General features: G+C 41.5%; 1 protein-coding gene across 2 annotated transcripts in view; it reads right to left on the reverse strand.

Moving 5' to 3' along the window:
- Positions 1–1,012: 1,012 nt before the first annotated feature.
- PKN2 (protein kinase N2) overlaps positions 1,013–17,490 on the reverse strand; it is a 192,394-nt gene continuing 175,916 nt past the window's right edge. For both annotated transcript variants that reach the window (XM_077452959.1, XM_077452958.1), the window contains exons 21-22: positions 15,832–15,912; positions 1,013–9,302 (exon numbers count right to left, since the gene is read on the reverse strand). In XM_077452959.1, coding sequence (XP_077309085.1) covers positions 9,099–9,302; positions 15,832–15,912 — 285 coding nt within the window. In that variant the 3' untranslated portion in view covers positions 1,013–9,098. The remainder of the gene's footprint in view (positions 9,303–15,831; positions 15,913–17,490) is intronic.

Here is a 17,490-nt window from a genome sequence, read left to right on the forward strand (position 1 = left end):
TTGGACAGATTTAAGTGAGTTCCTAAGAATTACAGGCCTACAATCTTCTCTTGTTCTGGTGCAATTGGTGCATTGTCCCTATGAGATTGAGTGTTGTGTGGGTCTTCAACAGAGCGAACATTTGCTTATGGTTTTGCAATTGCTCGCTTGATCACTGCTATAGCGTAGGGTATTCTTCTGCTGTGTGGGGTACTCACAGAGCATGCCCAGAAACATGAAGCAAAAAATAAAGCAAGCCAGGTGTTTACCATTCTGTAGTGAATCCGAGTAATGAAAGAGCGGGAAAAAGTGCTTTAGTATCATAGGAGCTTTAGACGCCAATAGCAGTAAAATGTGCAAGCTGGTCATCCACTTGAGACTAAGCTCTGAGTGGTTGTGTTTTAGTGCCAAATTTCAAAAGTTTACACTGTAATAAATACAAAGCAAATATAGTCCAAGCTTTTATAGCAAGTCAGATATAGGGTGACCCAGTCTTACCTGCCCACAATGCTGGATGGTATATAAAGTCCAAACTTCGCATGTCATGGTGGATATACCCCTAAGAGGTCTTCGGGGACTGGGTTCCATAGATATTGACCATGACCCTGGACTTAGATGGACCCTGCGGCTGAGTACACGTTTCACCAGTGCCTATGCAGGATTCAGTTTCCAGAGCAACATTACAGGCCATCCTCACAGCCTGGGATCTAGCTTTCAAGGTTTACAGAGGTTGTGCCAATCCACATACACAATTTTTATTTGTGGATTCAGAAGGCAGGAATCTATTGAATAATCTTAAGATAAAAAAGAAATACAAAAAATACCTAAATTAAGCCAAGTTATTCCTCTGAAGGAGGAAAGGTCCATCACCATAGTACACTAGCACAAAACTGAAGTTTCATGGAGTAGGGTAGGGAGATTTACCCAGGGTCTATAAATACTTGCATTTAAAATAAATCTGTATCTTACAGCACACAGGAAAAGTTCTAATGTTTAATGCGTGCCCTTAAATAAACAAAGCCAAGACTTGCAATCTATTTGAAACGTTTTAATTTGTGCATTCATATAACTTGATGACTGCAAAAACACTCTGTTGTAGAATGACATTTCTTAAAGGCACATTTAATATCAATGCATAGTGTACCAGCCTAAAAATACTCTAATTTTCTTACAAAGTGCTTTAGCAGCCACTTACAGCTATAGCAAAATATATTTACAATCTAGGGTTTAAAATCATAAATTGCCTAAAAATATTTGATATTTGTAAAAAAAAAAAAAAAAAAAAACCCTTCTAAAATTAGTGCTTCTTGAGCTTACGTTTGTGACATACCCTGGCTTATAATGTCTAGTGATTCCATTAAACTACAAGTTCTGTACATTATGTGGTTTACATTGATAATCTGTCAGTTAAAATACTAAAAAGCTTTGTTTGCACACTTTCTTACTACATAAAACAATCAAATAGAAAAAAAAAATGCACCTCAAAAGCACAGCATCTAAAAACAAACAGTACAAGACTCGACTCATATTTCCTTTGTCCATACAATACTCTTCACATGACTACATACATAGCACTGGGGCAGTTCATGCATTAGGCGCGTTCACATAATGCAATTCACTGGTTAGACCAGCTTAATGATAAATACCTATAAAACTATGTGCGATTTAGTGTGATATACTGCATTCATATTGAGAGGTTTATTAGTTGATGATTAGTTGTGAGTCATACCTCATGAAAAGGTATATTGATGAGCTGATTAACCCATCAACTTTTTTGACCAAGTGTGATAAGATCTCCCTGATAGGGTCCACAAGTGAGAAACCCCTTTGCTATCTAAGGCAAGGAAGGGAGGGCGCTACAGCAGGATCCCCATAGAGTACTAAACAGTACAAGCTTATGTGTGATCTATACCACCATCGGCCAAAAAGTGAAACAGAAGGTACAGATGGAGTAATTAAGAATAAAAGCCAAAATTTTATTTAGTGTTTAGGATTTTTAGGGGCCACAGTGAATGTGCCCCACTGTGTCAGTGTAAGGCCTCTTTCACACGGCCGATACGTTCAGGTCCGCCTGTCAGTTTTTCAGGCGCACCTGAACGGATGCTCCAAAGAGGTCTATGGAGCGTCGGATGCCAGCGGTGATGTCCGCTGACATCCGACCCGCTCCGAAAAAGCCTAATTTTACATCCTTCCGCGGATCGGAGAGCGGCGCTGTGACAGATCCGTCCCTGCGCAGTGTGCAGGGGCAGACCTGTCATCTTTCTGCTCAGCAGAGATCGCTCCGGCGATCCCCGCTGAGTAAGTGGATATCCACGGGGTGGATCAGCACTGATCCGCCCCGTGTGAAAGAGGCCTAAAAGATTCCCTAATGACTGAGAGCCAAGGAACCACTCGCCATGTAAGAAATTGAGCGATACAGCCAATGAGCTGCTGTCTTTAGCAGTCCATACATGAGAACACATTAATTCAATACAATAATTCTGATAAAAACATAGGTTTCAAAAATGAATTGGCCGTGATAGAAAATCCTGTCAAATTCAGTCTAAACAATCTTTTCTTGTAGTGAAAATTATGACCAAATCTAGAATTCATATCTACATGCATGGCCTGCAAGTCACAAATGTGCTGCCCCAATGTGTAGTAATGATACATTTCAATAGAACTGAAATAGTTGTGTAGATATGAGTAATAAGCTTGAGGTACTTTGGGTGCTCCATCTTTTCTATGAACAGCCCAGACGGACCAAGGAAATATAAGACAAGACCCTAGACATACACATTTACTAGCTTCTGGCCTCTAGTAAACAAAACAAAAAAAAAAAATACAAAAACTTCATCTCTTTACTTTAAAGAGGGCCCAAGAATCTGCTGAACTCCCAGCCAGTAAAAAGGCAGAACAACAAACGTTGAGGTACATCTACAATTAGTGTTCCGATTATAAAATATACAATTTTATCAAAAATATTTTTTACATTCTGTTACATTATATTGCGTTCACCCTCAGAAGCTATAAGTTCCGAAATCCAGTGGGTCGCAACAATTAGTGTATTTTAAGTCATACGGATATTGATATTGTCTTATTCTGCATTTGTGGCCACGATCATGATGCCCGCTTCATTTCCATAAATACGTGCTGCCTCTCAATATAAAAAAAAAAAAAAAAAAAAACCCATCTCATTCAGCATTACTGGGAAAACACTTCATAAATTGAAACAGAAATAAAACCTTGGAAATGCAGCAGCTTATGGAAAAAAAAATAAATACAGTCTGGAAAAAAAAAACACATGAGAAAACATTTCGGCTATGACATTTGAGCATGTTGCGTTACTGATCAGTCTGCCCTTGGCATTCAAATTATGGTGGGACACTAATAAGAAAGACCCACTATTACAGCAGCCTCCAGTTCCACTGGCTACAATGACAACCGAGTACCATTACTGTAAGGATTAGTCTTTCTGTACACCAGCCTTGAGGTTTCTTCAGGGGTGCCTTGGCAAAATACCTAAAAATGTATTTAAAAAAAATAAAATAAAAAAGGTATACAAGCCAGCAGGTGGATCAAGCCTGCCTTTTAACTAGACAAAGCCTTTCTAGACACGGGCGTCTTAACCAATGACATCAGTTAATAAGCAAGATGTCCGTTGCCTCCACAGCATCCTTGTTTAACCATCCTGTGCCCCCTCCCTTAGGCACTGGGGTTACATAAGCTGACTGATGGAGAGAAATTAAGGGAGAAGAGAAACATCAGAATACTAGTCAGTACCAGTGTGCAAAAGTACATTTGCTTTGGAAGAATAAATCACCTCTACCATTGGGTGTCCTGCATGTGAATGCTGTATTATATGAAAGCTATTAGAATATTGTTTACATTTTAGAATGGGGTGCCTCAAGTCTGTCCATAATTTTAAAGGGTGCCTTGATTGAAAAAAAGGTTCAAACACACTGCTGTACAACATTTTCATTGCCATTTGAGTTCCATTCACCACATGCAGGATAGAATGGTTTTCATTTCTATAATGAAAGAACAGATTGATTTCACACGTAAGCTGCCATACAATTCACTGCAACCCAATTACGTCTCTCACATCTTTGAAACTCTGTTCATACATATGTTTACCAGATTAGACTGGAGTAGGCAGTATTTGTCGTAGCTATATGTTGGCTCTTTAAGACGCTATGGCAGGCGCACACAGCGTGTCCCCGGAGGCGACACTCCTGCCCAGGTGGCACGATGTCCACCGGTGATTGCTCGTTAATGACCGAGAACGGGATGTGTGTGTGTAAACACAAATTCTGGTTCTCTTAGGGGAGAGGAGACCGATTGTGTGTTCATACTATGTATGAACACCGATCGGTCTTCTCCCCTAGTCAGTCCCATCCCCCTACAGATAGAACACACATAGGAAACAGTTAACCCCTTTATCACACCCTAGTGTTAACCCCATTCCCTGACAGTGACATTTATCTGTAGATGCTATAACTTTTGCACAAATCAATATGCTTATTGCATTTTTTTTTACCAAAAATATGTAGAAAAATACATATCGGCCTAAACTGAAGAAATTAGTTTATTTCAATTTTTTGGGGGGGATATTTATTATAGCAAAAAGTACAAAATAGTGTTTTTTTTTCGTCACTTTGTTCATAGTTTAAAAAATAAAAACCACAGAGGTTATAAAATACCACCAAAAGAAAGCTCTGTTTGTGGGGGGAAAAAAAAAGGACATATTTTGTTTGGGTACAATGTCGTACGACCGTGCAATCAGTTAAAGTGATGCAGAGCCGTATCGCAAACAATAGCCTAGCCAGGAAGGGGGCAAATTTGTCTGGGGCTAAAGTGGTTAAAGGGCACCAGTCAGGATGGTTCTTGCCATAGCTGCCAATACTGTTCAGCACTGAAGTTTTCCACAGTCTTGCTGCCAAAAAGGACGACTAGTTCTGGCGCAAAACTAGCAATATCACCATTGTTCTATCCCTGAAGTAGTGCTGCTCCTGAGTCCGCCGCATCCAACACTGGATGGGAGTCTTGGCAGTCAGAAGCACCCCTTTGGAGTCCAAACACTAGCTGGGGGGGATGGGGGGCAGTTGTACAAAAAATAAAACGCATCCTTGCAGTGGGAATGCCCCCATATTGCAAAGGTTAAAAATGCGTTTAGGTCTAGGGGACAGCAGGAAAAGTTTTTCCTGTCCCCTAGTGGCTACAGCCCCACTACAAGGCAGGCCTTTTAGTTTTTTCCAGATTTAGGTTTTTAAATAGAAATTAAGTTTATAAATATTAAAGCTGAACACCAGAGAAAGTAAAAATCCTCCTTTGCGGTTTGGCTGCCTTCAGTGCAAGTTGGTTAAATGCTCATTTAGGTTTACAGGAACAAGAAAAGCAGTTTTGCTTACTCTATCCTCCTCCTTTCTGTATTCCCGATCCCCAAAGCCTCTTCTCCATAATGTCCTGGCAGTTGCAGTTCCTCTGACATCATCAAAACCAATGTAGTCCCCATAACCCTGCATTGTACATTGAACAATCTTCCGGAGTGAAGGGGAGTGCAGGCTGCTGGGAAAGCTGGGATCAGGTAAGTAAAACTGCTTTCTTACCTGATCCTCCACTCCGCCGGTCCCTTGGTATCCTCACATCCAATGCAGGGCTATGGGCCGTATATCTTTCTTGAGGATGCAAAAGGACCTTAGACCACCGGAGAGTAGGGTAGAAGAGGCTGCAGGGACATGCCTAGCAGCACAAAGGAACCTGCAGGAGTGGAGGTTCAGGTAAGTAAAATGTACCCAGTCCCACTAAACATACATGAGCAGTTAGGACCTCATTTTCCAGGACTTCAGCTTAATGATTTGATCATATTTGTCAAAGATACCATGTTTTCTCATTACTCATGCATGCTGTGCTGCTGTACAGGACAGCACAATGGATAAAGGAGAGTCTGTTCACCTCCTGATTTCTATATGTATAGAAATGGCCAATTTACATGGGTGTTCCATACAAACATAAAGCAGATTACCTATGACATTTCCTATTCAAAGGAAATTAGTCCTGAGACAAACACGGAGACCGCCACTGCCGACACTCTTGTGTTAATACTTTAGGTCACTAACTCAAACATGTATGCAGAGATTATGCGATTTTCAGACTTTTCTCTCTCGTTCAAGGTTTATGACTGAAAATGTCTGAAGTCATTGGGTGACCTAAACAGCCAGGCAAGTAGTATTTTCAGCAGGTGGTCAGATACAGCAGATCCCTATTTTTTTCTCTCAAGACAGCCAACTGTATATTATGTGCTTGTTCTGCTAATCCTCACAGTAAATGAATCCAATGGCACAGGAGCCAGTAAGACACCGACGGCCAAAGTGTTGCTGGACTCACTGGTAGTAAAGCTAGAAAGCGGCAAAAGGCAAAGTATTTGGCAAGTGACTTTGGTAAAAATTGAGAATGGTCTTTTGGAAGCTCACTTATCACAGACAGTTAAGGCATAATTATAACCAAACAATCTGTTTCTCTAATAATCACTGAATTTTCACAAAAAAGAAGGCAACTCTTGTTTCGGCACCAGCCATGGACATGCAGAAGGCTGGGACTGTATGAGACCTTTACATTCAGACACAGAATTGAAATATTGCTGTGCCCAGTGTGCTGAGCAAACAGCACTGGGAGGAGTAATGCAGATATTGCTGCATTTGGAGAAGCGGGAACGAAGCCTGTTACAGCTACAGATCAATATACAGTATATAGATAAGATAGGATAGATAGAACATGATGACAGACAAAATCTTACATCACTTTTTAAATGAGTACTCCAACCAAAGCTAAAGCTTTTAGCTGGATGTGAACATTGAGTGTAAGCATTTAAACATAAATTATAGTAGTGTCTAGAAGCTCCTGTACAGGTTCCCTGCCACATCCTACACTCCCCTACCGGGTCTGTCGCTGTGTCACAAGTTACACAGGGTGGAGTGGTTGCATGCTCTCCCCACCATGTACAGGGTTAATAGCCCTGCACCATACACAGTGGTGCAGAGGCTCTGTCCACAGACTGGAGCTTAGGGCTGAGAGAGCGCTGGAGTGGCCAAGCCAGGGGAAAGCCTCCTCCTCTGTAACCTTCCAGACTTTTCAAGCATTTGAACCTTACAATATGGCGGGCCTCACTGCAAGGATGTTTTTTTTTTGTCTGGATAGAATTCTTTCAAAAGGCAGCATAACCTGGTTAACTAGTGTTAGCTGGCTGGTTTGGGGGTGGGGGTAGGGAAACGCAACTAGATTGTATATGAGGTTAATTCCAGCTCTTCATAGTGAATATTTTAGTGTATATTTACATCACCAGTTGCAACCAGTTTTGTAGCGGCTTAAAGTGCAACAGACATTGCCTAAAATTTAACAAAAGTAAAACCACTGCTAAGATGCCGATACTATGTGGTATTAGCAAGGGCTGTGTTACTTGTCAGATCTGGTGTTTCTGTGGAACCACTTAAATCCTAGGTCCAAACCAGTTCCAGGACAGAAAGAAATGTTCTGGGTGGCTGCACTTCTAAATCATCACCTTTTATTGGAAAAGTTCTTTATAAAAGTACATCTCCATAAAACAAAGCAGGAGAATGCAGCGACCACGTGCCAACATGCTTCGCGCTAAATCAGCGCATAATCATAGGTAAAAATAGCACCTGAAAAGCACCGCTCATGCCTCCCCAGTGTGAAAGCCCGAGTGCAGCATCTTTGGGGCGGTGCTGGAGTGCTGTATATACACCACTCCCAAAACGCCCTGCCCATTGAAATAAACGGACAGTGCTGCCGAAGCGCCTACAAAGTGCTTTGGCAGTGCCACAAGACAGGCGCTTTTGAAACTGTCTTCGACCACTAGCGGGGGTTAAAAGTGCCCCACTAGTGGCTGAAAAGTGCAGATGTAACGCCGGCACCACCCCAGTGTGAATGGGGGTCTTAGAAGTGCGGCTAACCAGAACATTTTTTTTCTTTCCATCAAGACTGCTGTGAGCAGGGCCAGCACCTTTTTTTGTGATAGTGGAGGTGGAACAAGAGACTGACAGCAGCAGTGCTTTGTTTCTTGGCAAAACTAATTCCACCGACTGATACAAGAGCTTCTGAGGCACTGTAAATAGTCTGTGCCAAATGTTAAAAAGGAGGATACACAGGAAATGACATGAAGACCAACATAGTTAACTGTGCATGCACTTCAGTAGTTACTGAATACAGGTACCAATGAAATACATATACACAGAAGTAAAGTATGTATAGCCTACATATTTTTTTAGTTTTGGACAAATCAGAGTTAAAACCCCCTGCTTTTTTTGCCATCTCTGTACCACTGGGAAGATGAGGTGAGGTAATTCCCATCTTAACCAGTTGTCACCAGAATATACGTCCAAACTAGAGGAACCACACTCTTCTTGCAGTGGGTCTAACCCTTACCTACTGTAACCAAAACTAAAAATAGGGAGGGTGGTTTTGCTTTTACATACACTTTAACGTCACTAAATCAAATATAAGTCCCGCACTTTCATAAAACCAATAGGGGGGGGGGGGGGGGGGGGGAGAAAAGAAAAAGCAACGAACAAAGCCCCCTCATACAGAAGATTTAACTTCGACTATCTCAGTTTTTTACATTTAAAAATAAACCTCTAAACAGGTACCTGGAGGGTGAGTGATATTAAAATTGTCAGATACATAAACATGTCTCAGGAATTAACCTGCTTATTGCAATCAGCTGCCCAAATCATTAACGTTAAAATTTAAAGCATTTTTTTCCCCAAAGTTCACTTCTCTGCAGGTAAAGAGACAAAACAAAAAGATGGTGGGGACAGATATGTAAGTATCACAGGCCAAGTTCTCCTGCTCAGAGGACCAGGTGTAAAGTTGCTCCAGTGCTAGTAAAAATAAAAAATAAAAAATGGGCGTACGCTGAAAGTGGCCACTCTTCCGCAGAGTTTATATACACACCTTTTTATATATATATCGATATATATAAAATGAAAAGTACTTTTAAAAGAATCTTCATGTGATTTAAAAAATAAAATAAATCTGGAACTGAAGATGGCACAAGCGGTGAGACTGTTTTTATTTTGTCATCTTGTTAGCCAGTTCTCTCCAGTTTCACAGTGTCCTTGCTCTCAACACCAATCCGCGATATAGTCAAAATCTCTAAATGCTTCCTGCTCATCTTCTGTTAGCAACCGCGGCTCTCGGGGAGGGGTGAGGATGGGGGCTTCAGAGGTAAATTCATCATCGAAATTGCTCACATCTTCCCGTCCTTTGATTGTGGGTACAAACGGAGGCTTCACCTTCTTTGCCAACAATGCATGCCAGTCTATGTGCTGCAAAAAAGACAAACATGAAATGTACCAGTACGATTTGCTAGACAGGGCAGAATTTGTTAGATGGCAGGCACATCAATTTTTTTTTTTTTTTTTTTTTACAAATCACTTCATCACATTACAATTACTTAAACACATTCCACATGATATTAGAAGCCCCAGCAAAGTCAGAGCTTTTCTAGTGAGGTGAGGCAGAGGAAATGGCAAACACAGAGTGTAACTAGACTCTCCTAGAAGAGAGCTCAGGTGTGCAAGGCGGGAAGAGGCCAGTGCTAAAGAATTAACTAGTGGAGTAGTCAAAATTTCTAGCACGTTCAAAGACACATTGCAAGTCATTGGAAAGAAAAATTGCTGCAAGTAAGCATTTAAAATACCCAATATTTCTTTTACCAGCAATTTTTAAAGTTGGTGATTGGGTCTCTGTAAACGGTAACTCCACCCAACAATGTTTCCACCTGCAGAGCCACATCATTCGTTCACAGAACTGTGAATGAAAAAAATTAGCCTCATCTGCCACTGTGGCAGAGGAACTGTAGGTCTCGATGTTTTGAGACACTTATGTAATTTTTCAATGAAAAAAAAAAAAAAAAAAAAAGTAGTTTTTTTCAATTCTACACACAGGAAAAAAAAACTACATAGAAAAGCACACTACAGCATGAATACAATTCCCAAATACTCTTAAAGCGCAGGTTCACCTTTACAGAAAAATCTGTAAGGTGAACTTGCACAGGACTCCCTCCTTACCCACTCAGTCCTACCTACCTGCAGCGCTACGATCTCCCGTTCTGAGCTCCGGTATAGCTGCCTCGGGGTCCAGGGCATAGAAATCCCCTCAGCATTCATTCTTCTTCCCTGAGAGGACGGGCTATGCGGGTTCTGATTTGTTGGAGCCGTCCATGTGACAGTGCCGACCAATTAAAATGCTTTTTTTTTTTTTTTTTTTTTAAGTTATTTTATATGGTTATTTTATGTGGTAATGTATAGGAATGAATTTTTGAATGTTGAATATTGATGAAATGCAAGTTTGATATATGTCTTAAAACTGAATAAAAAGTAATTAGAAACAATTAAAATGCTTCTGATGTGGTATCATTAGGGGATTAGCTATACCGGGGCTCAGAACGGGAGATCACCGTGTTGCAGGTCAGTGGGACTGTACAGATTTTTCTGTAATGGTGAACTTACACTTTAAAAACCCCTCCAATGGCACACCTTCCTCTGCATTCTAAACATTAACGGAATGTAATAAACCAAGGGGACAAAAAAACAAATCAAAAACTATTTTCTAACCTGGTGGTATGGGGGGGCAATACTCCTTTACTGCCTACCAGATGATAGCAGTTTAAATACACATATGGCTTGGATGGGAACAGTCCCTAACAAAGCTACGAGTTTTGTGAAGGCACCTCCTCTCCTCCAAGCTCCTAAAGTACTGGGCAGATCTACACATTATGTGCAGTTTTAACCACCCTTTGTAAAAATGATATGTCCTGGGCTCTACATATAGCTGGCCATAAAGTAACATAGCAAGTCCAAACACTCTCCCATGGCACCTCTATGAAAACAGAGATGAGTTCGGAGATGAGAGTTTAGAAAAATGACACCCTCTTCAGTTTTTCCGGAGAAGATGTATGCAGGGACCATAACTGGCCTGTAATTGCTGGTCCAAAAAAAAAAAAAAAAATGAAAACCCATGTACCTGGCAACTACCTCTACCCTGCCGATAACTGAAGCACAAGCAGCAATCTCTCCTAAAGTCTGTTATCAACTATTTAGTTTTACTCACATTGAGCTACAAGTTATTTTCCCCGTGCCAGCTTATTACCGTGCACTTGAAAACCAACCTCATCATTATGTAATGTTTGGAGTAATGTTTGAAATACTGATTGTTACATGTCAGAAAAAGGCCTGGCGTTCAAGTGCTAAAATGGAAGCAAGATTCACAGGGTAGATCATTTAAAACAAGAGATGGTAGATTTCTTTACGAATAGAGACAATAGTCGATATCTTCAGGCATATGGGCACAACCTCCTGCCAAAATGCCTAGTACACACCATGAGAAAAATCAGACGAAAAATATCTCTTTCAAAGCAACCCTATAATAATCTGATCGTTAGTACACAGATTTTGAGAGTTTATACACAATTATTATAATAAGGGACAAACTGGAAAATTTTTCTAGTACAATACCAGATCATACAATATTTAAATCAGTACAGTATTGACTGAAAAAAAAAAAAAAAAAAAAAATAAAAAAAAGTTGAGCGATCATGACCACACATGCTTGTAAACTAAAAGAATGAATACATTACAACTTTAGTAACATCTTACATTTTTGATGAGAGCAGCAAGCAAAAAACAAAAAAAGGACGATCATTCGTCCAATAGTCTCATTGTGTGTACGAGGCTTAAAGTGGTACACAAGCTTTTTTTTTTTCTTTTAAATTAAATTAAAATAAACATGCCTATAATTGCCTGCTCTGAGCAATGCTTATGTTATACAGCAACGCCAAACCTCTTCTTCTGGGGTCCCCCACCGGCAGTCCAGGCCCCTAAACTACAATGAGTGTTCCCATGGAAAGCCGGGGGCACCTGTGCATGCTCACTCCCGAATCCTCTAGCTGCGTCCATTGGCACAGACAGCAGAAATCAGCCCTGCCCGTGTCACAGCTTCTAATTGACAGGAGCCAATGGCTCCAGCTGCTATCAATCAGTCCAATGAGGAGGGAGAAGGCGGGAAGCGCTGTGCTCATGCACACTGCTGGATCAGCTCAGGTAAGAAAAAGGAGGAGGCTGGGGGGAGCTGCAGCACAGGTGGTTGTTCTCCTTAATGCATAGAATGCTTTACAGGTGAAAAAACCTTAAGGCTTTAAAACCAGTTTAACCACTTTCAGACCGGACCATTTTGCTGGTCAATGACCAGAGGTCTTTTTACAATTTGGCACTGCGCTGCTTTAACTGGTAATTGCGCGGTCATGCAATGTTGTACCCAAACAAAATTTGCGTCCTTTTCTTCCCACAAATAGAGCTTTCTTTTGATGGTATTTGATTGCCTCTGCGATTTTTATTTTTTGCGATATAAACGTAAAAAGACCGCAAATTTTGAAAAAAAAATGATATTTTCTACTTTTTGTTATTAGAAAAATCCAATAAACTCAATTTTAGTCATACATTTAGGCCAAAATGTATTCAGCCACATGTCTTTGGTAAAAAAAAAAGTCAATAACTGTATATTTATTGGTTTGCGCAAAAGTTGTCACATCTACAAACTAAGGTACGTTTTCTGGAATTTACGCAGCTTTTAGTTTACGACTGCCTATCTCATTTCTTGAGGTGCTAAAATGGCAGGGCAGTACAAAACCCCCCCAAATGACCCCATTTTGGAAAGTAGACCCCCTAAGGAAATTGATAAGTGGCATGTTGAGCCCATTGAATATTTTATTTTTTTGCCTCAAGCGATTGAATAATGACAAAAAACATTTTTTTTTTTTTTTTTTTTTTTACACAAAGTTGTCACTAAATGATATATTGCTCACACATGCTATGGGCATATGTGAAATGACACCCCAAAATAAATTCTACTGCTTCTCCTGAGTACGGGGATACCACATGTGTGGGATTTTTTGGGAGCCTAGCCGCGTACGGGGCCCCGAAAACCAAGCACCGCCTTCAGGTTTTCTAAGGGCGTAAATATTTGACTTCACTCCTCACTACCCATTACAGTTTTGAAGGCCATAAAATGCCAAGATGGCACAAAACCCCCACAAATGACCCCATTTTAGAAAGTAGACACCCCAAGCTATTTGCTGAGAGGCATGTTGAGTCCATTGGAATATTTTATATTTTGCCACAAGTTGCGGGAAAATTACAAACTTTTTTTTTTTTTCCCCACAAAGTTGTCACTAAATGATATATTGCTCACGCATGCCATGGGCATATGTGAAATTACACCCCAAAATAAATTCTGCTACTTCTCCTGAGTACGGGGATACCCCATATGTGGGACTTTTTGGGAGCCTAGCCGCGTACGGGACCCCGAAAACCAAGCACCGCCTTCAGGCTTTCTAAGGGCGTTACAGTTTTGAAGGCCATAAAATGCCAAATTGGCACAAACCCCCCCCCCCCCCCAAATGACCCCATTTTGGAAAGTAGACACCCCTAAATTTAGGGGTACACTAGTGAGACTAGGTAATAAATGGCGGGTGCCCTGAAACTATAAAAAAATAACTAACCAACCAGCGTCACCTGTAACAGTTATATGGTGATCACTGGTGAAAGGGTTAACTAGGGGGCAATCAGGGGGCTTTATGCGGTAGTATATGGGGGTCCCTGGCGCTATAAAAAGCTGCGGCGAACCTAAATACCTACCTGCCTAACTAGCGTCACCTGTCACACTAATACAGCGATCAGAAAAACAATCGCTTATTAGGCTGGGTTCACACTGGAGCGATGCGGGAACTCCACGAATCCGCGGCGGGTTCCCGCATCGCATGCCTCCCGGCGGCTGTTCACACTGCCCTATGCGAACTGCTGGGAGTGTCAGTGAAATGTTAATGACACCCCCAGATCAGTTCGCATATCGCAGTGCGATCTGCAAACTCGGATCGCATGGTGTGAACACCCATGCGATCCGATTCTGCTGCGGACCAAAAAAAGGAACCCGTGCGAATTTGCGGCGGGTGAGGCGCGAATTCAGTATGGCTGAACTCGAATCGCACAGAGATCGGATGTGATTTGCACTGCGGTGCGAATCACATCCGTTCTCATAAACCGCTGCAATGTGAACCCAGCCTTAGTGACACTGGCGACGGGGGGTGATCACGGGGTTAAACCTTTATTGGGGGGTTAGGGGGGTACCCTATAGCTAAAGGGGGCTAACCCTAATTGCCCTAACAGTTATTACAGTCACAAATGACACCAATGCAAAAAAAAAAAAAAATGCTATTGGTGTCACTGACTGGGGGGGCAGGGGTGATTGGGGGGGTGATCGGGGGGTAAAGGGGGGGTGTGAGTGTGCCTGGCATGTTCTACTGTGAAGTGTCGTGTTGGTGCAACTCACCGATCCTCTCTCCTCGGTGCCGGAACGAAAAATACCGACACGGAGGAGAGATTACATCACTTCCTCTCCTGTGTTTACATTACAGGAGAGGAAGTGATGTCATGCCTCACTTCCATTCGTCAGGAGCGATCGAGAGGGGGTGGCCATGAATGAATGGCCGCCCCCTCATCCCGGATCGCTTCTGAACGAAAACCGACCGCCGCTGGCACCGGGGGGGGGGGGGGGGGCCCGATCGGGCCCCCCACCCGCGGGAAGGCAGGGACGTACATGTACGCCCATATGCCTGCCTGTGCCATTCTGTCGACGTACATCGTCGTGCGGCGGTCGGCAAGTGGTTAAGGAAGATGTTAAATCTGTAAAGACGTCAGCCAACTGAAGAGTGCAGTTCTTTTGAATTAACAGGCCCTACATCCTGTCATCTACACCTAACAAACTGTCTAACATCCTAGTCAGATACCTCAAAAGGCATGTCTCCCACAGGTGCGATTGACTTTGCAATCACATTGCTATATTGGTGTTCAAAAAAATGGCGAAGCCTGACATTTTTCTACAAAAGCCTGTGACTGAATAAACCTGTCACATAGTTCCAGTACTCTTTAATTCAATCCCTGCTTTAATCTCTGCTGGTACTTTGCTTCTCTAGTGCCTAACTTTTGTCTTCTTGCAACACTATATGTAATCTTATCACCTACCTAGAGGCTGCATAATTCTAACTAGAGCCACCACTACTTTCCCATTTACCCAAGGTTTCTGAATAACGATCTAATGAATTTTGTAACTGAAGGTCTGAATCTTGGTTCAGACCCAAGCTGCGGGATGAGTCTGCAAGGGCCAGGGCACTGCAAACGCTGTTACAATGCTTTTCAGGCTCAAATGCAACAAAAATAAATGCATACTTTTGTCTTTACAATATGGGTGTGTTTTTATTTTCAATAGATGAAATCCTCCTTTAAATCTCTCAGTAAAAAGAGATTAAAAATTGCCCATGTAGCTTGCAGCTTGTTCTTGAGAGCAACAAGGATGTTACCATTTCTGATCTTTCTGAAAGTGCTTGGCAAATACACTGTCCCTTTGGCTTCAATACTTCAAGTCAATGAAGATCAGAAAAGTCAGGGTCCAAATGTATACTAATATGTATATTAGTTCCAGGTGAATATATTGAAGCAAGAGGTTCATGAAAGCCAAGCAATGGAGCCATTCAATATAGTGTTTTAACACCCACAACACGAACAGAGGATTTTAGCCATCTATGACAGCACAGCAGTCCCATTCCTGAGTGCCATCAATAGAGTGAAACAAAGTTTAGCACAGAAGTCCCAAGTTTTGAGCAGGGATGACCATGCATATTCATTGTCTGTGCAGGTTTCTGCTCGAAAATACAGACTTGATCAAGGACCACACCAGTAGATTACTAGGCTTTTCATAAATCACAAATGTAAAATTTTACTCGGCCACTTTAAAAGTACTTACTCTGAAGAATGGATGCTTTTTTACATCTTCTGCATCCTTTTCACTTGCTCCTAAGCGGCGCTCTGGATTTCTTCTTAATAGCTGCCAAAGAGGAGAAATTTTGTAAATGTATACTGACAAATAGAGTGACTGCAAACACTAAGTTTATAAGAATACTAGTTGCAAGGAAATTTTACCCTCTCTGAATGCAATGCGTGTGTTGAACAAGGGGAATCAAATATTTTATAACCAGCAGGTGGTTAAAGTATATAATGAGCAAAATAATATACAGATTTATGCAATCCAAGAGATAACCATTTTTTTTTTAATATCCATACAAATAATGGTAGATCAAAAAGCACATGAGAAAAAATGGCAATAAGATTATTACGGTTATCTTGATTTCTGGTCTAGTGTGAGGTTTCTAGATTTTCCCTCTTATTTTAAGTGTACTACCTCATGGGCAACTATATATTTTTCTTTTTGTGTCCATCTTGGTACTTGAATGTACGTCTCTTGCTGTTACCTTGCCTCCTGTCCCTGCCCTTTCTTTTTTGTCCGCCCCCACCCCTCCTTTTTCTCCCTTCCTTTTCTCTTTTGTTCTAGGTGTACCCCCACCATTGATTTATTATACAATTTTTGGTGATATGAGTGTCAGCCAATGCCTTACCACGGTCATATGTGCCTGATTTAGATTTATATTGAGTTTGTTATTGTAGCCTGCAAATTGATTGCGGTTTGTAATTTACTTGCTGGTTTATATATATTTTATATATTAGAATATACTACATCTAACTTTTATTTTATGGCTTTTTGTTCCAGAAGCCTGCAGTGGATATCCTCTTGGTATTGTACTTCAGATCCCTGTGACATACTTGTATGATGATTGTGCATGCAGCCACAAAGCCACAATACAGTATTTATATAATCTGTGATTGCGGCATGTGGTGCATTGTGGTCGGAGTCCTTGTGGGTTCCCTTCTTTCCTCCCCCTAATTGTTCTCGTCATCTTACAGGCCAACCGCCCTCTGCCCCACTATCCCCCTTTTGCCGCCCCCTCCGTGTTTGATGGGTTACATCTGCTCTAAGTGGGATTTTTCCATCAGTGGTAGTTCTGGCTGTTGGCCACTAGGGGGGTGTGGGTGTGCACCTTTGTGATGGCTGAGTCGGGTGATGTGGCAATCAGCCACACACCTGTCTGGGGTGTGTATATAGAGCAGCCCTGTCTAGCTCTACAAGATGGCACCCTTCACAGGCAGTCGGTTGGTTTGTTGCTGTCTGTTGCTTCCAGCTGCTTACAAATTTTCTGCAGATCAAGGTGTGTATTCCCTTAATCTACTATGAGGGCTATCTTAGCTACTTTGTTGCTTCTTTGACTCGTTCTTACCAATTCCTAGATTGCTACAATATCTGTTTGCCTTTCAGATCCAGTCATTGGATACAGGTTTCCTTTCAGTGTTGTTTTTAGATAGAAAACTGTGTGTGTTAGGGCCAACTACCAGGAGCCCAACACACCGTCTGTCTCCTTGCTTTAACTAAGATAACAGGTGGCTTTGATTTATTCACCTTAGCTTATTTAACAGGTAAGAGTAGCCAAGTGTCAAACACCTCTGTGTCCTTTTTATCATGAATACTAGGTACTATATATTAATCCCTTGTTATCATAGGTTTCTGTGTTTT

This window comes from Lithobates pipiens, unplaced genomic scaffold (assembly GCF_037356315.1).
Source record: "Lithobates pipiens isolate NorthernLeopardFrog02 unplaced genomic scaffold, aLitPip1_a1.2 Scaffold_23, whole genome shotgun sequence".
In the NCBI taxonomy this organism is placed as follows: domain Eukaryota; kingdom Metazoa; phylum Chordata; class Amphibia; order Anura; family Ranidae; genus Lithobates; species Lithobates pipiens.